The sequence below is a fragment of the Erithacus rubecula genome (assembly GCF_903797595.1).
Source record: "Erithacus rubecula genome assembly, chromosome: 24".
Classification (NCBI taxonomy): domain Eukaryota; kingdom Metazoa; phylum Chordata; class Aves; order Passeriformes; family Muscicapidae; genus Erithacus; species Erithacus rubecula.
The window spans coordinates 3,077,603-3,097,369 of record NC_136676.1 but is presented as its reverse complement, the minus strand read 5'-3'; the positions used below and the strand labels follow the sequence as shown (position 1 = coordinate 3,097,369).

General features: G+C 40.4%; 1 protein-coding gene across 5 annotated transcripts in view; it reads right to left on the bottom strand.

Annotated features, from left to right (window-relative positions):
• The window catches only part of VPS13D (vacuolar protein sorting 13 homolog D), a 96,099-nt gene that overhangs the window by 24,125 nt on the left and 52,207 nt on the right, over positions 1-19,767 (bottom strand). For all 5 annotated transcript variants that reach the window (XM_079326112.1, XM_079326108.1, XM_079326111.1 and 2 more), the window contains 5 exons: positions 18,918-19,014; positions 17,178-17,326; positions 14,721-14,855; positions 14,213-14,380; positions 351-483 (listed from right to left, as the gene is read on the bottom strand). In XM_079326112.1, coding sequence (XP_079182238.1) covers positions 351-483; positions 14,213-14,380; positions 14,721-14,855; positions 17,178-17,326; positions 18,918-19,014 — 682 coding nt within the window. The remainder of the gene's footprint in view (positions 1-350; positions 484-14,212; positions 14,381-14,720; positions 14,856-17,177; positions 17,327-18,917; positions 19,015-19,767) is intronic.

The following is a 19,767-nucleotide window of genomic DNA, read 5'->3' as shown; positions in this document are numbered from 1 at the left end:
TAAGAAAGCTACAACCCAGCCATACTATATTTTTTAATGTCTGGCCCTCAAAAAAAACCTGTTTGTGTGGGTATTTCATGCCTCTATAAAGAAATAGATGTTTTGGATGAACTTTGTCATTTTAATTTTAGTTTGGAAGAAAAGCTTTTACTTCCAGTTACATTATTAAATGCTGTTTCTATTGACTTGAAAACCAAGCAATGCCCCCACCCTGACCTGCCAGCACTGAAATTCAAGCATGAAGCCTCTGATAGCTGCACTGCCCAGGCTTGCAGCAACACCCACTGCTCTTTGCAATCTGATCATCCCTTTCAAGAGAGAAATGAGCTGAAGTTGCAGCTAAGGGTTACCATGTGCAAGTCCATGGATTCCAGCTACGAGGTGCTCTCCACTGGTCGCGGCGTGGTATCGGATGTACTCCCGCTCTGTCTGGTGCCTGTTATCCATGGTCTTCCCCAAACCATCCGACAAAGTCCCAGCAAACTGCAAGAGAAGACCTTCTCTGTCACTGGAAGAACAAAAGCTGTTTCTCCTAGGTAGGTTCACTGCAGAAAATTCCTAGATCTTACTAAAGGAATGAACATTTATACAACTCATTTTGATAACAACAGAATCTGTGCAATCCTTTGGCCTTTGAGAAAGTTCAGAACTAAACACGTGCAGCTGGAATCCTGAGGTGACAAGGAGGTGCATCAACAAGTGTGGCCAAGCCAAAACAAACTAAGTCTGCAAAAAATGTACCAAAAGCAATGCCCATGACCCAACTGCAACCCCTCAAAACTAAAAGGAATGTTATTTAGATATAAAGGTTTTCCTCTGCATAGATACGTGCAAAGCTTCAAGGCAAATATGCCAGTCATGAAACTAAAACATTTTTAAGAGCTAATTATATTCTTCTCAGTAACTCGGGGTAGATGTGGCTGTGTTGTAGAAGGAGTGGGAGCCAGGCCACACTCACAGCACACCATGGGGAGATCCCAGACAGGATTCACAGCTGGGCTGAGAAGTGTTGCCCTGGTTTAAAGGACAGGTGTCTGCCAAGGAAGGCAGAAACCTCCCCTGGAATGGAGAATGTGACCCCCCCCCCCCTTCCCTCCAAATCATAACTTCAAAATAATGTGACTTCCAGGAAAATATATGGGATTTTCCTAGTATTCCCATGTGTAGGAAGACAAGCAGACAGCACTCAGAGCAGAGCCCAGCCCCGTGCAGCCCCTCCCCTGGTGCAGTTCCGGGCACGGCCAGCAGGGGCGCTGGGGGCTCCCGGCCGGGCAGGGCAGGCGCTGATTCCCCCGCGCCTGCACGGCGATGGCGGGAGAGAGAGAGACAGAGAGAGAGAGACAGAGAGAGATGGGGAATCCCTTCAATAACTCGAGGGAAGCCACCAGTCCCAGAAACTTGGAGCAGCAGGGTGGAACAGCAGGGGCAGGCACAGCAGGGGTGGCAAACACAGTGTAGCAGAAATCCCATAGCAGGCACTGCAGAGGTTGGGTGGACACGGGATGTCGAGTTAAAGCACAAGGAGAAATCCAAAGCAGCAGCAGAAAAACAGCACAGCTGGGCAGCCACAAACAGCTGGGGCAGCCACAAACAGCTGGCAGACCCTCCCTCACATGGGCTCGGGGTCCCAGGTTCTTCCCCTGAGGCACCTGAGCAGATGGTGAGGGCCCTTTGTAGGGAGCTCGGGTGTTGATGAGGCCCCAGCACAATGGCTGCTCCTACAAGCAAACCTCACTCACAGTAGGAGAAGCAGTAGAAAACAGAACACTGTGGTGGTGGTGAATTCTTCCCTCAGCAATCACAGCCCAGCCATCTCTCCTCTGACCCGAGAGTGAGTGAGGAGCTGAGCCCAGCTCAGCCAAAACCTCATGGTATCTCTGCCCTACCCAAGAGGAAGCCCCCTCACTTAAGAGGTGCACCCTTCTCCCTCCTACTCATCCCAGCACATCATTTGTCTCTTATGTATCATCATTATGACCTCTTAGACAACAAATGGAAGAAAATGCCCTGAGAGAAAGAAAAAAAAAAAAAAGGAAAAAATCCTGACCTCCAGCAAGTGTCCACAGGTACCAAACCAAAAGCTCAAGAAACTCTGAGTGTGTGTGTGGAGCAATGTGACTCCACACCTTGGAAAGTGCGGGGGAGGACTGGAAACATGCTCATGGATGAAAGGGAACATTATAGCCAAACAGGATTTGTTCTGAGAAGCCTGACCATTGCTGTGTGTGAGTCAATGAAAAAGCACCAAATAAAAATGATCTACTGTGATCTGCTGACCTTTAGTCTGATGTAATCAGATAGAAACCAGAAGCTTGATGGAAGGAGGGAGGCAAGAAAAGGAGACAGAAAACCTGAAAGCTTGCCTTGTACTCAGGATATTATTAGAAAAAAGGGCTTACAGAAGGAATTTTTCCTGAAATACTCTCCAAAAACTGGTTTTTTAATTTTGTGTAGTTGGACACCTCCTGTACCACTCTTAACTACTATCAGCATTCATATCTCCTTTCAAGAAATGAACAAAACTTCATCCCCTCTCCACCCTTGTGGAACCAAAGATCATTTAAAGCTTTGTTGTGTCTTCAGCTGGGGCTGGGGAATGCACCAGGTGCCACAGGAATGTCAAAGACCCTCAGGGTGCTGAAGTCCCTGGTGTCCTGCATGACCACAGCTCTTCAGCACAAGGACTCATTGTGCAAGGACCAGCCTGTGTCTCATGGACCATCTCCTCTGCACCCACAGCAGCTGCACTAAAGCCCCTCCGTGGCTCAGGTGTGCACCAGAGGGCAGCTGAGACCTGGTGTGAAACCCTGATGCACTGAAGATTACAAAAGAACTGGACAAACAGTTCATTTATGGGCTCAGTGCCATGATGAAGTTCCCCTCCTTTTTCTGCTCTTTCTTCCAAGGCTGTTTCTTTTTCACTAATGACACAATGTCCCAGTTTGAAACACTCCTTTTTCAGCTTAAAGACAAACCAGTCCAGTGGCTCCAATTATCTAAACAATAGGGATGAAAATGAAATCCCATGACCTTTCTTGTGACTTGATCATATGGAGACTAAACAGAACATAGTGGTCATGGACTGAGTTACTTCTGACCTTGTTGTGAACTTAATGTAGATGTTATTTTTAAAAAATTAGCCTAGAAATACAAACTGACCCGAAGTTATCTGTCAATCACGTTAAAGTTTAGAAGTTTTTTCTGGAAAAATACTTTGCTTATGAAGATTAGAGTAGCTGCTATAAAAACTGAAAGGTTCAACAGGTCTTCAAAATTCAAACCTCATTACATAATCTCTCAAGACCTGAAAATGATTTTTCAATAATGTATTTTGAAAGTCATAGTAGTTCATGACTGGACAATCAGCCAGAAGGGATAAACCAATTTATTGATGAGAATTGGTTATCTCTCTTTGCAGCTTTCCCCCTGCCCTGCACTCACACCTTCCAGCTCCAATGCTCCAGCTCTTCCTGTGAATACAATCCAGTCTTGCCTCAAATATCCCTTCCTCTGTGACACAAAATTTGACACCTAATTGTCAACAGCAATTCTGTTTGTGTGTGGACAGAATTTTAATGCAATAGTGCATTTTTCTTAGTAAGGAGGAAAAAGAAAAAAAATCCCATGCACATAGTTTAAAAGTCAAACTCCATTAGCTGTAAACCCAAAGTTAAACAGGGACATTTTTGTTTGTGTTATTTAGAAAATAGCACTGAATTACAGCTGTAAGCAAAACAATTTAAGGATCTTAATGTACTGAACATACAATGAAATGTTTCCATTTTGCCCTGATTCAGGTGACAAAATCTGAACTCGGCACAAGTTAGTTACAAAACATGAACTTCATGTTGAATCACTTTTTGAAGTGGCTCCTCCTCCCCCCTCCCCTGTGACTGTTTGTTTCCTGGTCTCATTTAATAAAGACTGAAGCCAAACTTTTGTCACCATCTGCACCATTTGTACCCAAACCAAGGGGTTTCCTCAGTGAGTGGGTCCCTCCTGAGCCATTTCCAGCTGGGAGCAGCCCCTCCTTGCTCTGTGGTTCAGAGTTTGCCAATTAGAGGTGAAATGCCAGGGAAGATAAAACAAGGGGATGTTCCAGGGGCATTAGCAAGTGATGGGAATGCCCACTGCTACTGGGCAATGGGGCAACTCACCCTTTCTGTGTGAGGCTTAGGCTCCTATTTGAATAAAGATTCAGACTGTGGTGTCACAGTTACCTTGATTCCTGAACCACACCTACATCCATCCTTATCACCCACTACAGGTAATAGCACCTGAGTGAAATACCTGCTGGGGATCACAATTTGACACTTCTAACTTTTCTGTGCATCTCAGAAATACCCTGAAATGGTTTCTGAAGTCTGTTTCAGCTAATAGGATTGTATTCACCTATACAATAAGGAAATTAAAATAAAAAAGCCACAACTAACCAAAGACCTGCACAAAACCTCTTGCACAGTCTGTCCAGGTTATAATCATTGCATTGAGAACAAGTTCCTCAGCTGTTACCTCAGGATCAGAAACCTAAACGAGTATTAGAAATTAAAAAGTCCAACTTAAACTCTGAAGGGAGATTTGCACAAGCTGAAGCACAAAAGCAGACTTGCCTTTTCCCCCCCAAGTATTTTGCTTTTAGATGTCTCCTTTGGGGAGTGCAGTATCAGCTGCTGAGGCTGAGGTTTTAAGACTCTGAAAGAGCAGAGATGGTGCCTTATGGAGCTGTTAACCCGGTCACACAGCAAATAGGCTCCAGATAAACAAAGGTGACACCAAAAGTGTGACCCACCCTTGTCTTCCTCAGCTTTTGTTAATAAGGTGTGACCTGATAACTTCAAAGCCTACTCAAGACCATGTAAATGCCAACATAACTAAACACAACAGTCTGTGGAACAAACATGAAACTAATCAAGGGACTTGTAAAAAAACAGCTCCCTCTTCTCTACCCTAATTTTCATAATGAGTTCTTTGTCTACTTGCTGATGAAAAAAACAAATAAGTCTCTTGGTCTTTTATCTCTGCATTTTTCCCATTTCAGACATCCTTTGCCTTGAAACAGAACTGCAACACAACACATTAGTTCACCTAAGGAAAGTTACCTGTTTCTGGATCAAAAGGCTCCCAGTGCTTCTGGATGAAGCCAGAGCATAAGGCACACATAAAAGTGGGTGTTTTACTTGTCACCTTGGCCTCTCCAAACAGAGGGCAATAGGAGTCTTCCAGTTACCGATTAAAAGCTCTGTCATTTCAGGTACTTAAAATATTTCAATTTATCATCAGTATTGTTTAATGCTTTGCTGTATCCATCTTGCCTGGACAGAAAGAGAACTCCTCCTAAAATCCCCAGGCAGCTGAGCATTCATCCACCTTCATTCACAAGGCACCCTCTGCCTCCTCTCACTCTTTTTGTCCCCAGAGCAGATGGTTCCTCCTGCATTTTCCTTCTACAGAGGGACACTGATCTTTTCTTCCAGGTCTACACTCTAAAGACACTTGGATTCCTGTTTTTTGTCCCACATCAGTTCAGGTATGATATGAAGCTACTGACTGGTAACATACTGCAAGCAGAAAACATCCCCCACTGCACTTCAGCCTACCTGTAACAAACTCATCCTCCCAAGAAAGGTGAAATATGACATTTTCCTCCAAATCCCAGGACATTATGCTGCCTTGCACACTCTCTTTGGATGAACATGCTAACCACTCAGCCCTTCACAATCACTGAAGATGTTACTGCACTCCTGCAAGCCCAGGGCATGCAGGGCTCAGCCTCCTCCTCTGCAGACTCAAGTAAATCAATGATTCATCATTTCTTCTTTTACATTTACACAGTGTCAACAATCAATACTAGTTATTCACCAAATCTGCAAAAGCAGATGAAATACTATCTGTACAAGAAACTAATCTATGCATGTTTTAGGTTATTTAGTTTTATGTTTTTCTCTTTAAAGGCACAATAATTAAGGAAGTTTTACCACAAAAGCCTCTTACCACTGACTACATGTCCCTTGCTGTTTCAAGCAATAGAAGAAAAACAAAAACACCCATATACAGTGTTTGTGAACCAAAGCTGGTGCCAAACAATTCAGGCTTATGGGGCACAAAAAGAATTCAAAGCAAATGAAAATTCAACTTTGGACTGCTTGTTTTCTCTAAGCCAGATGCATGAAGCACACAGCATGGAAATAAGGTTTAAGTAATCTTTTAAAGTCTTTTTAAGCTCTTGGCGCTGCTTGGTTCTCTAAGGACATCCCAAAAGGATAAATACACAATTATGATCTGAGTCCAAACATTCCATTGTAATTCTAGCACCAGAGAACGGTACATCTACAAATATTTTTGACTGAGCAAAGCAGAACATTCCAAGATGGAATGTTAAGGGAAAAAGTGATGAAATTAAATATAGATCACTTAAAACTTCTGTGCAAACCTCACAATGAACTGAGTTTAAATCAGAAATAACAGGGTTTATTTGATTTTCATCTTTGCTTTGCAGAATTCATTTAGAAAGGAGTTCAATCCTTCATGGTCAGTTGTGTTGTAGCAGCATCATTAAAAATCACATTTATTTCCTACAACTCTACAGCCTGTTAAAGGTATATTAGAAGAAGACAATTTTTATCCCATGTCTGTCAGGAAATTACAGAAGTTACAAATTAAGCATTTGTCTATGGAGGTCACAATCCTCAGAGTGTACATATTCCAGGTGACATGCTGTTGGGATTTGTGATTAAAAAAGGTCATCCTCAAATAATGCTGGTATCCTTTGGAAAGTGCAAAAATCAAAAAGCCCTGCCAGATTCTTGGATATACACAAGGACTGGGTGCAGTGGGACAGATAAAGTTGCCCAGTAAATTCTGCAACCTAAGTTTTCCTGTTTTTACTGCAATGTCTCAGGATTGATATGTAATACATTTCTGTGACTTACCATAAAAATAACTTTTAGAGCAGTTTCTTTGCTCATCAGTACACACATTGTTGTAGAGTGGATGCAGTATATATTTAATTTTGCAAACTGGTCATCAGCAGGCATTAAACACAGCTTCCTCCCTTCCCATCACTGTGGTCAATGGTGTGTTATACAGGGACTAAAAGGTGAAATGCTTTTATTTGGAAACAAGGTGTTTGTTTGTCAGGAAGCTGTTCCCCAAAATACTTTTGCCGTGCCTTTGGTCAGTTTCTTAAGAATTTCTTGGGGCATTTTAGCAGGCAAGATTGTGAATTCAGTTACATTTCTATACTCTAGACTTTTACAATTTTCTTTACGCATCAAGACAGATCATGTCAACTCTCCGATCCAGTCCTAACCAGAAAAGACAATTGAGGCTGAGCCCCCACGGCATTTCTAACCCAGCCAAGCTGTGCAGAGAGAAACCAGTCCTGGCACTCTGACCACCACCGACACACTCTTCATTTAGAAAATACTAAATCAGCAAAACGCGATAATCAGCTTCTCATTTTCACAGCAACATAAACTTTGACCCTCTCCAAACTTCTGACAAACCGCGAGGCTTTTCCCACCCAACAAACGCGATTCCCCGCAGCACTCCCCACCCCTATCCATGTCATATGCCCAAAGCAAAGGAGCTTTAATTAGCTCACATCCCATCGTTAAGCGAGCTGCCTAATGCGGGCTGACAGGGCTGCTGGCAGCCCCGGGGCGAGGCTGCTGAGGCGGGTGTCCCCGGGGAGCGCCGGCAGCAGGTGCCCGCTGGCAGCGGGTCAGTGTGACAGGGCTGCCTGAGCGATCCCCGCAGGAGCCGCCGGCTGTTTGCACAGACACACAAGGCAGTCAAAAAGTCCGCGGCGTGAACTTGGAATGACCCCAATTGCGGAGTCACTGGCGGGTTCATCTGGAGGACAACTGTGCTTTATTAAACAACTAATACTCTTAACAGATAATTCCCCTCCCCCCCGGCCTTAACTCTTACCAAGCCTGAAGGTCTTAATGTTTGTTTATTTTTTTAGGGGATGGAATTATTTGCCCTCCTTCACCCCCCTCAATATACTGAAAAACAGAGAAAAAGCCTGAAGACATCCAGTACCTTGAGTTAATAGGTAACAACAAAGTATTCAGAGAGGCCACGTTAGGTTTGGTTTTAACATGATCTTTACCAGCTCTCTGGATTTGGATTTCCAAAAGCATTTCCATCTGCACCAACTTGCAGCACTTAGGCTCTTTCCAGACAATTTCTTTTTCTGCCATGACCACCTGTGACCACACTTGGGATCTGAAAGAACCTCCTACTTAAAAACTAACAGGTTTTCCATGTTCTACTAGATATTTTGAAGGAAAGCCCATGCAAGCACATTAATTGGACCTGCCATTGTGTGTGTGTGTAAACAATGAACAACTCTGAGCTGTTTGGATCCCTGGTACAGCTTGGTCACATCCCCTGGACACAGAAACACTATTTTCACTCCTCAGGGATGCACAGCTAAGGAACTTCAAGTTTAAGTCTGTACTATTTAGCATTTTCTACTCAACTCTACAACTTCAAATACACAGTAGGGAGGTGCAGTCAGCCATTTATCAAGACTGAAATTATGAATTTCAAACTCATTTTTTCTCCTTTAGATGCCAATGGTGGTATATGGGATAGATGTACATCTCCACCTGACCTGTAACCACCCAAAAACTTCAAGTTAAAACTAAATTTCATTTAATCTATGATAAATGCTTATTTCCAATGTCACAATTCATGACTTGGCAACTCTTTGCATACCTCATTTTAAATTCTCCTTTGCTCACTGAATTCTCCAATGAGTCAGCAAAACAGGAACAATGCATTTCATTTTACAGGAAAATCAGCTGGTAAACCCCTTTGAAATGAAGCTCTAGAGCAGGTATAAAACTTTACCCTCTCTAAATCTCTCTTTTTTCAATTGTCAAATGGTCACCTGTACATTCCTCTATCAGCTGTGCATCTCCATGTTGCAAGACTCTCATTGCCAACTGAGCAATTTCTCCTGGCTAAGGCTCATTCAAAGCTGCCACCAATGTGTCACTTTGCTTTTGAAAAGGGAACATTTAGGACATTAAGTCCACATTAAACCAGTTCTTCCCACAGAATATATCACCATTTCTGTTCAATCTACCCATTTCTCCACATAAAAACACACTAAAGTATGTTCACTTTGTGTAAGAAGCTTTGTAAAAAAAAAAAGGCTGAATTTAAACCAAATTGAGAAGAAAACTTTTAGCCTAGATGCTGGCCACACACATTTTATCCCATGGTACAAATGAAAACCAGGAAGAACAAAATAATACTTCTAACTTCTCAAAGATGATCCTTTATCCCAAAACCTCTTTCAAAGATACTAATTGCAGATACCAGATGTTCTGCACATTAAAACTGACACTTTCCATGGCTTCTGACTGCCACTAATTGGTCATAAAACTTGCTGTCTTTTCAAATTAGCAGGAAATGGGGAAATGGCCTCATCTGTAATGTTCATCCAGTACTCAACATTTCTGCCTGGGAATTTCAGTTGGTTTCCACCTCATGATCTGCACATTGTGGATATCTGTGGATGAAATGCAAGTTAAATTATGACAAATCTGCAGGTCCACCAGGACAGGCTGCAGGAGCTTCTATGCTACACTGGGAAAGATAAAGATTACACTGAAAAGAATGCAGAAAAAGCTACATTTGACCCAAACTGTATAAATCACTTTTGGAAGAGAAAAAATTATGGTAAATGCTGCTAAATCCCAGTATTTCAAAACCTCAACTACCCTTTGTAAGGGATGATTGCCAGTTTTCCTGAAGGAAAACCTGAATTCCAGCCTGTAAGGTTGCCCAGAAAGATGACATGTATTCCAGCCTTCTTCACCTTTATGCAGTGAGACTGACAGTAACCACACACATTCTGCTCCTAGGAGTTAAGGAGAAGAGCCAGGAATCAAACAAACATCATTAAAATACAGAGTGGTAGGACACTCAGCAAACTTAGAACACAAACACCACCATGACCTTTCTACAGCATCACTTGATGGTTCTGTTTAAGACTCTTCTGAGGAAAACACCACATCCATTTCCTTCTCAGGCTTCATGTACAAAGGAAGTTCCCTGACATCAAGATAGGATTGCATTTTCTGCCAACTTCCTTGGCATTTTGAGCTAATGTTGCCAGAGCTGAACTGCAGTTACTCCAAAGATGGGAGAATGGTAGTTGTTCTTCCTTCAGAATGGTGTCAAAAAGGAGTGGTTGGTTAAATGAACTAAGAAACCTCAAACAAAAGGGAACCATCAGCTTTGTTTTAGAAACCTCTCTGGTTTTGGGTAGAGCCTGTTCAAACTGTACCTTCCTTCTGAGTTCAGCTACAGCCACTTCTCATTGTATTTACTGCCAACTTTGTTAAAGTTAACATTCATGCAAGTTAAACACTTGTTCAAGATTTATTTTTAAATAATCCATTTTTTATTTCCTCTTTATTTTCCATTCAGTTATCTTTATCTTCCTGTCATTGCCAACCACTTAAAATTCTGTTTTGATTTATCTTACAAGAAGGGTTAAAACTCCCATTTCCCTTTGTGTTGCTTTCATGTTCCTGTTCTGCAAATGCCTCCACACCAAACACTCACCAGGAGCATCCTTACTAGCCTTTTCTTACCTGGTTCTAACACCTCACCACTTTTCCTACCTCTGTTAAGCACCTCTGCCATCAATCTGAACTCAGGAATAGATAGAAATCAAAGTCCAGAGCAGAAATTAGCTATAAAAGAAAACAGACACTCAAATGCAATTTGCTGCAACTCCACTCTAGGGAAGTTTTGGCATCTCAGGTCTCTGCTCCTGGAAGGAAGCCTGTCTCCCAGAACCCTGCATGATTCCCAAAAACCTAACAGGGAAATGCAGCTGTGACTGATGGCTTACCTTTCCTTAAGAAGCCTAATTAAACTGGAAACTTCAAAGTTCAGTATGAAAACTAAGCTCTCTCATGAAGTTCATTAAATTCTTTTTCTCAAGAGGAAGGGAGGTACACACCAATTATTTCCATGCTATATCCTAACCTCAGAGTCATAACAGCTACACTGCTATGTGCTCATAATTCCTAAAAGATAAGAGAATTCATGGTAGAGGCCAGACACATTAAATATTGACAAGTTGTGAATCTTTTCAATCCTTTACCACTATGTCAGCAACACCTATTTGCCAATAATAGATACAACCACACTTTTCCATTTGGAGAACACAAGCTACAGACAGTTTTGTTCAGCTGCTAATTCAGTGTTCAATATTAATTTCTAATTGAAACATCTGAAACAGAACAACTGAGGGTTTAGTTCTATCATGCCTAATGGGGGAAATAAAAAAAGTATGGATGCAAAGAATGTGAGACATTTCTACGCATATGGCAACTATAGAAGGCTCCATTCAGAGGGAATGAAATTCCCTCTGGTGTCTATATTTAGGATCAAAGAACTTTTTAAAATACAGAACTTGGAATCTCTAAGGGATAAAAACTACAAAACTGTCTGTAGTGAACTTTATTTAACCTAAGGTTTTGTGCCAATTTAAATACACTGCAGCTCTCCACTTGAAAGAAGGCATTACCCACTGCGTGCTCTGAAATGCATGGAAAAGCCATTACAGGGATAATCAGCACAACTATAAAATAGAAAAGCAATAAAATGACAAAACCAGATACAACTCCAATAGCTTACTTCTTGATTCAGCAGAGCAGTGTTACTTTTAAAGCCATGATTATAGCTTTACTCTTTGTTTATCTATCTACTCACACCTTAATAGCTAACTCATCTTAAAACCTAGGACAGATTTTTATTTTAAGGCACTTCATAAGTCAGGTAGTCAAACAGTCAAAATGGAAATTTTTCCCAGCCCTCAGTGCCTGTGCAGGATACAGGCTCCTCTAGTTTTGGCTGCTTTAGTTACCAGATCCACAAAATAAGTTGCAAAGACAAGAGCCCTCTGTGGCACAGCTGAATCAGGTGAAAATTTATGCAGTGAAAATATACTTAAAAATACCTTCCTGGAGCACCACCAGCAAGATAAAAGGGACCCATTGTTTCAGTTTTGTTTCTCTTGACTAACTCAAATTGTTTTTTCTCTTCACATAGTTTTCTTTACTAATACTTTACACATTCTAGACACAGTCATAAGGCACACACAAGGTAGAACAGAGAGTAAAAGACAAATTTCTATGTTGTACCATGAACAAAACACATCCCAAACTGTACTTGAAATGCCAATTTTTTTATCTGATGGACACTCCTGGCTTAGTTTTTGAGCAGATTTAAATGCCTGAAAGCAATGCAACACATAAGGAAGAATCTAACCTGACTATTGGAGCCTTTTTTATCATTGAGTGTTTTCATTGTCTTCTACAGAGCAGAATTAAGATTCAACATTTGGAAGGAGGATTCATCAAAGAGCTCCACAATGTACTACTAAACCTTCTTAAATTATGGATTTCTCTCCTTGTTCCAAAAGGACAAATACATAAACCATATAAAAAGCTTTGAAAAGGGAACTGTGTGGGACTTGCATCACAGAGACATTTCTGATAATATCAAGGAGAAAGGAAAAAAAATACCTGGGAAGACAAATAAATAGTACATGGGGTGATTTTCAAAGGTATAAATGGGAAGCAGGCCCTCAGCTCCTGTTGAATTTTGAAAGGAGTTCAGCATCCAACTGCCCTTCTGCCTTTGAAAATCTTCCTTCACAAACCCCTTGGTTACAAATGACTCCAAAGTTCAAAGAATGACCTTGCCCTTGTGGGAAACAGAGGAAGGCTCGTGCCTTTTAAAGGAAGATTTATGAGACTGTTGCTGCAGATGTGACTGTGATGAGGAAGCAACACTTTATAGAAAGGAAACTCTAAAGAAACATACTCTATTGGGTGGAGTGGATGGGTCACCAGAGACTACAACCACGAGGACAAAACATGGACAAAAGTACTCATTTGCACACAGATACAGCTGCCTTCCAGAAGCTCAGCAAGTCTTCTACCAGACTGCTTGTATTTGCAGTGCCGAGAATTACAGCACCACCTACTAGGTGGTGAAGGCAGGAATATCAACATAGTATTTTGTTTGAATTTTTCTTGAAACTCTGAAAAATAGGCTAATGCTAAAAACAAGATGATTCTGACAGAAAATGTGCATGTCATCTTTCCTCAGGGCTCAGCTCTCTGGGCCAGATCCAGCTCTGCACTTGGTGATGGACTAGGTTTGATAATGTTAGTTTTGAGCTCTCTGTAATTACACAGGCTCTGCATTTTACACCATCTGAATTACCTTTTTTCACTAAGGAGGAAAAAAAGCAGATTTCCTTGTATACAATTAATTGGGAAAGGCTGTTAAAGGATGAACCCTGACAATACACACGTACAAACTTATGCATTAGGAAAATGATAATAACAGAAAATGAAGAATTTTCACAAAACCAAACTTACCAACTTACCTTGTGTCAAAAAAGCATTACTGCAGTTGTACTCATGAAGGGGCTCATGCTGACACACCATGTATGTAGTAAAACATTTCAGGAACATAGGTTTGCTAAGTATCAAGTACAGCATCAACCATGATCCAAATTGCTTCCTATTTCTGACTCCTGCCTCAGATCATCCCTCTCTTGGGCACTAAATACAGTTATTTTCACTGATACAATTGAATTCCATCAGCTGTTATCAGGAAGGACAAAAGAATGTTCACCATGCAGAGACTTTGTAACTAAACTACTGATAAATACAAAGCAATTTAGAAATTCCTTCGTTTGTTGCTACGTGGCACAAAACCCCCCAAACCTCAAGTGCCAGCACAATAATTGCTATTCACATTAGCTTAATCACTTCTCAAAAATAACAGCTAACAACTCCTGTTATACTAAATAACTCTTTAAATACACTACCTTTCTCTAGTGCTCTCTATGTAGATTATATACATAACTTAACACAGCTTTGTTCATTTGCATATAAGAGCAAATTACTTCTCATTTTGATGAACTGTTGATTCAGCTTGCAAGTATCTGTACAGCAATAACAGTTCTGCACTGACTTCTGTTTCTGGCATCCCTGGGATGTATAGAAAAGATTTAAGAAAAACAAAATCTACACTTCAAATACAATTTTTGCAAAACAAACAGGACATAAAGCAATTCAAGCATGGTCAGTAGTTCTATTTGACTTCTTGCCTATTTTTTGCTTATTGTTATAGCAAACTTTCATATCACAGTTTTTACCTTTGCAGCAGAGTTTGATACTCCATGAGTGACATTTCTGATGAGACCACCCACATTGCCATACTTTATAAGTCCACTAACACCTTCTGAAACATCATTCAGTAGACCCATAGGGTTGCCAAGGAAATCCACAGAACCTAGAATCCTTGCTGCCTGACTCAGCAGCTCCTGTAAAATCAAAAGGAGGAATGAAATATTTCTTATTGATCACATTAACCCCAGCAAGGGTGATGGAAAGAAAATAAACATCCCACCCCCAACAGAAGCTTATGCCAACCCAGGTAGGTTTATTAGAGAAATCAACACTCAAATACCAGTAAAATTAACAACAGTTTCATGTTAAAATGCAGTGTATTCTTAGAATTCTTCCAGGATACTACTTCTCCATACACCAAAGAAACAACACTGCACTAACAGTTCATAGTCAGGAAAGAGTTCCCATATATTCAGTGAACTCCTCAACCAAGAGAAGCTCAACCTTTGCCACAACAGAATCTTTGACACTGACCTCCCTGAAGTGTTTCAGAATGTCATTAATGATGAACTCCTGAGTTTCATATGGATGGACCCGAGTGAAAGGATCCAGATTAATCACAGCATCTTCAAATCGGATCAGAGGGAAGCCCAGTGTGCTTTTCAATGCCTGAGTAAATAAAAGATATTGCCATTGTAATTCTTCTCTCTGCTTCTCATTCACAGCAGCCTTTAAACGGTAACAAATCAAAATTCTCTGAAGCTGCTGGAGTTCTCCACCACTGCAGTGTGGACACTTTGCTACAGAGAGCAGTCACTCACAAAGCTTTCAATCTAAGCATTAATAACTTCTTAGCACTGCATTTCTTCAATAACTCAAGAGTCTCCAAGTTCTCAATACAATCTGTTTCCCACACTTGACAGGAATATTTCAAACTAAAATGTGTCTAAGATTCCATTATAACTTTGCTATATTGTTCTAATATTCAATTAAACTCTACCCCCAAATGAATTTCCTTGACAAAATTAGCTATTTTCCACCCTGCTGAACTTCTGTGAAGGGATTAAGTGTCAGGATGAGCTAGAATAACATACATAATTTCCTGTAAGCCTGAGGCTCATTTATGTGGTCTAAAGAAATTCTTTAAACTAGTTTTCCCATTATTTTTCAAGGAAGAAAACAAAGACTATAATTAGCTCATAGGCCATCTGTACTTTGTACAATTTATACATAAAAAAACACATTTAAGGTGGACAAGCTATACATCGAAATAACAGATACACATAAATAAAATAATTTTGAAAAAAAATTTAAGAAAACTAATTTTTTTAAGACAGAAAGCGGCCCCTTCTTCTTCAGGTCTTGATAATGGCATTTGCACTCTCACCAACATCAGCTCTGAAGAAGGCAAGAAGCTTCACACTGATGTTTTATCTTTACACATTTATCACCAAAGCTGCCTGGTACAAGGAACATGAGTTTTTGTGCCATCTGCAGGCAATTAAGGCAACTTACAAGTCTGAGTGAAGTTTGCAAGTAAGAAAAGAGCTATTTATTTTTTCAGTAAATGGATGGCCAACCAGAGTAGTCCTCATTATTCACTTGGGTAGGAAGTAATTTCCTGTTTAACTATCAGATATTATATGAGGCAACTTTGTTAATACCGGTACCTAATAAAAATAATCTGTCTACACCAAATTACCAGACAGCCATGTCCAAGCCAGAAACATTAGAGGTAGTTAGAAAAACTTCCACAAAGGCTCTACTGTGATTATTCTCTCCCTCCTACTCTGAACTCTCCTGTGCTACAGAACTGAATTGAGCTCTTTCTGTGAAAGTCAATATACAGAACATGCAGGGACTGTTAACATTATGGGAATCATGTATGTGCCAAGTTTTCTCTTGGGAACACTGCTGGTGGCTGCCAAGATGGATCCATGTGCAATCCTATTCCAAAGGTGCTGGGAAATCCAAACAGAACAGTGCACAGTGCTGGGTTCTTAAAGGCACTCACCACTAGCTCTGCTTCCTCTCTGCATTTCAGCTAATGGAATTACACAGGTTCTCATGGTGAAACTGAAGTGCAGCTACATACTCAGGACACTGCTGCTATTATTTAGCAGTAAAGAATATCACAGCTAAGAAATATTATAGCTAGGAATAACCCAACTAGTTACTGAACTGCCCTCAGCACAAGGATTCTGTAAAAAGAATACAATAATGTAGGAGTGGTGATCTTCTGGATTATCTTGGTAAGACTCCATGACACTAAACTTCTTCAGAAGCTTGCTTGCCATGATGTCCTTCATGTCAAGGACAAAAAAGCCCAGTTGGTGTCTCAGTTTTGGTTTCTGAAAAGGCAGCAGCTCAGTTCCTCCACAATTGGGAGGGTTTTTATGGTCTGGTTGATTTGTTTTGTTTCAACTCTCCCACCTTGGAGGGGAATAATTGTATTAGCTCAGAGAGAAGTGAAGTATTTCTGACTGAAATGTTAAATTAATCATTTTTGAAGTGGCTGATTTGATTGCTGCCACTTTGTGTCAGGAAGGTCCTAACACATGATTTAGGAACACTGGATGAGATTATGCTTTGGCCATAATCTGGAATCCCTGGTTCACTTACCAACTGTGCCAGATTTATGACCATATGAAAAACACCAGACTTCCCACCTATTTCAAGTTCATACTCAATCTCAGTTCACTTTAATTTTTGACTATATTGCACAGTGCTCGTGCAAATTCTCTAGTTCCAATGAAATAACATTTTTTGGATGAAAACACTAAGAGCTGTCCTGTGTTTCTGCCCTCTAAGTTGAATAACTTTTTATATTATGATAGTAATTCCCTTTAAGCTCTTTACACTTCCATTATTGTAACTAAGGTCCTTTGTAAAGCAGTGAGTCATTAGGTCCAGTTGGCTGTGCTTCAACTGAAATTACAAAAATGAAGGATTACTACAGAAGACACTGGAAATGATGCTAATTAAATGTACCTTGAGATCCAAAGGAAGCTTGTTGGAAGTCAAGACACTCAGCTTGATTTGAGGCACGCTGATTTTCAGATTTTCAAAGTAGTATCGTTTCTGTCCTCCACTTTGTTCAACAACCTTCTCATGGAGGTTTTCATCATAATTTTCAACCTCTGCATCCAGACAAAACACAGGAATCAGAACCAATTAAAGATAAATAAATATGGGGTTAGGAATGCACGTTCTGTTAAGAGTTAACAATCCTCTGCACAAATAAAAAGTATGTGTGACCGCTGGTGTAGCCAGCAAAATTACTCATGCCTTGTGACATGAAGTTGACCTCTGAGGCTCAAGAGTTTTTGTCAGATCTCTCTGCATCTCTAAAACCTGTTATTTGAGCTTTTAATCTCACTTCTAATTTCTCTTTATCAGCCACAGAAACAAGGAGATAACACATGACTATGCAATTTTCCTACTATGCAGCCATGCTCATACAAAGTGCTTTCCTCCCTCTACTTTCTCTACAATTCCTTACACACTTAACTAGGAATATAATGCACAAAGCAAGCTTTCAAATATTCACTACACATGGACAGCAGGCATAAATGGAGGGCATCCAGTAAATCAATTTTCATGGAAAGTGACTCAAATTCAGTTGACATTAACAGGCTCATGTTATTTGTAAGAGCACCTGGGTGGCATGAGGAAGCAGGGCAAAGACAAAAGATGATCACATCTTATGAACTCAGACTTGTGAACAATAAAACATGCTAACTAACACGTTAAATGAGGAAATTATTTTTGTCTGAATCTAGGATGACATCAGCAGATAAACTACAAATAATATACAGTAAGTAAGAAAAAAAAAGCAAAAGGAACAGGGTCAACCAGAACAAAAGGGAGATTAATTGAAAGGCTAAGAGCAAAACTCAAAAGTTTTACTTCTTCATCACCAGAGATCTAAGTTTTTAAGTCTTCTGTGAAATGCAAAACAGTTATTTTTCCAGAGACAATTCAGAGGATAGTGTGGATTAGCAAGACAGAACTCTGGAGCATCGTTTGTAGGCTTGGCCCCATTTGGAATCATGCCAAAAATAGTTCTTTTCCTGTGACAGTTATTATGTAACAGTACACAGGCTACTGCATAATAGAAGTGACTTTTTCAATTGCCACTCCAAAACAAACATTTCAGAAAGTTTCCAAAGAACAGATAAACACTAAAATAGGAGGATTAGAATAGCATCTATGAGATCAGAAGATTGAAAAGGTCTGTCTTGCCTCAGTGAATGAACAAAAACTTACATTACAATTAAAACCAGGGGTATGGATGCCACAACAAAGGTCAGACAAAATTTTCTTGCACTGAAGCAAGAGGAACTGCCCAAGGAACAAATTAACACAGATCCCACTTCCAGCCCTGGGTTAAATAAACAAACTAAACAAATCACTAAACAAATTGGCTTGCTAAATTAATGACACAATTTCTTTTATCCCAGTTCAGATGAATCCAAATACAGGAACTGAAAATGAATACTGAACTCCTTCCAGAGACAGGCTGTCCTTGGGCCATCACCTGAGCTCTGCAACATCCATGAACAGCTGCACAGGGGCCACTGAGGCATTTCCAGCTCTGCTCAAGAGTGGGAGATCCCACATAGCCAAGAGTGTGCTGGTGTTTTCTGCTTATTTTATATGCAAAGATCATAGCAAAGATATAACACTTCTGTACACTGGAAAAGTGGGCTGTGCAATTTTATACCACACCTGATTCTGACTGGTCATAGCCAAAGAAACTCAATAGCTTCAGAAGCAGCTTCTCCTCAATTTGAACTGTGAACTTTCGGGCAGTGATCATCAGATGCTGCAGAGATAAACAAGTCTCAGTTTACAGCATTAACACCAGAAATATAATCCATGTAAGTTATTTAAAAGGGCAACATGTTCTATTTCAATGGAATATTTTCACTTTCATGGATTTGTAGCAAGACTCCCACCTTCAAAATGTCTTTGGCAGCTTTCTTCACTTCAACTTACCTACAACTAGTGATGATGATTTCAGGTTTGTGGAAGGCATTGTGCTTTATTACCTAATCCTAACACTTCAAAATCTTAGCTGCATTTCCAACACTATAATCAGCTGCTTTTCAAAAGAGTCAAAATACATGTGTGAAGATTCCAAGTGAGAAAGTAAACTCAGTTTTGCCCTCACAGTACATACCACAGTTGGGGGATAAATTTACAGCCAATGTTTCCAAATGGCTGCAGAGCACAGAACTGGGTTTATGCAGCAAGGTAACAGCTTATCAGAGAGAATTTATAACCTTGTACTCAACTCCTGAAGGGCAAAGCATAGATATTCTGGTTCACTGCACTACAGTTCTCAGGAGATAATAACTGCCTCGAATAATAAGGCCACAGACATGGACAGACAGGGGTCTGGACTGATTTGTCACATTTTTAAACATACTTATTACCCTGTTCATCACTGCACTGTAGCTTTAAACACCATGAGCATGAGAAGGTGGACACTGCATCCTTTTAAGCTTCAGAATTGATTCAACAAAGTGTATTTCATAAACCACCAAATCCAGATTACAAGTAAAAATAAAAAACA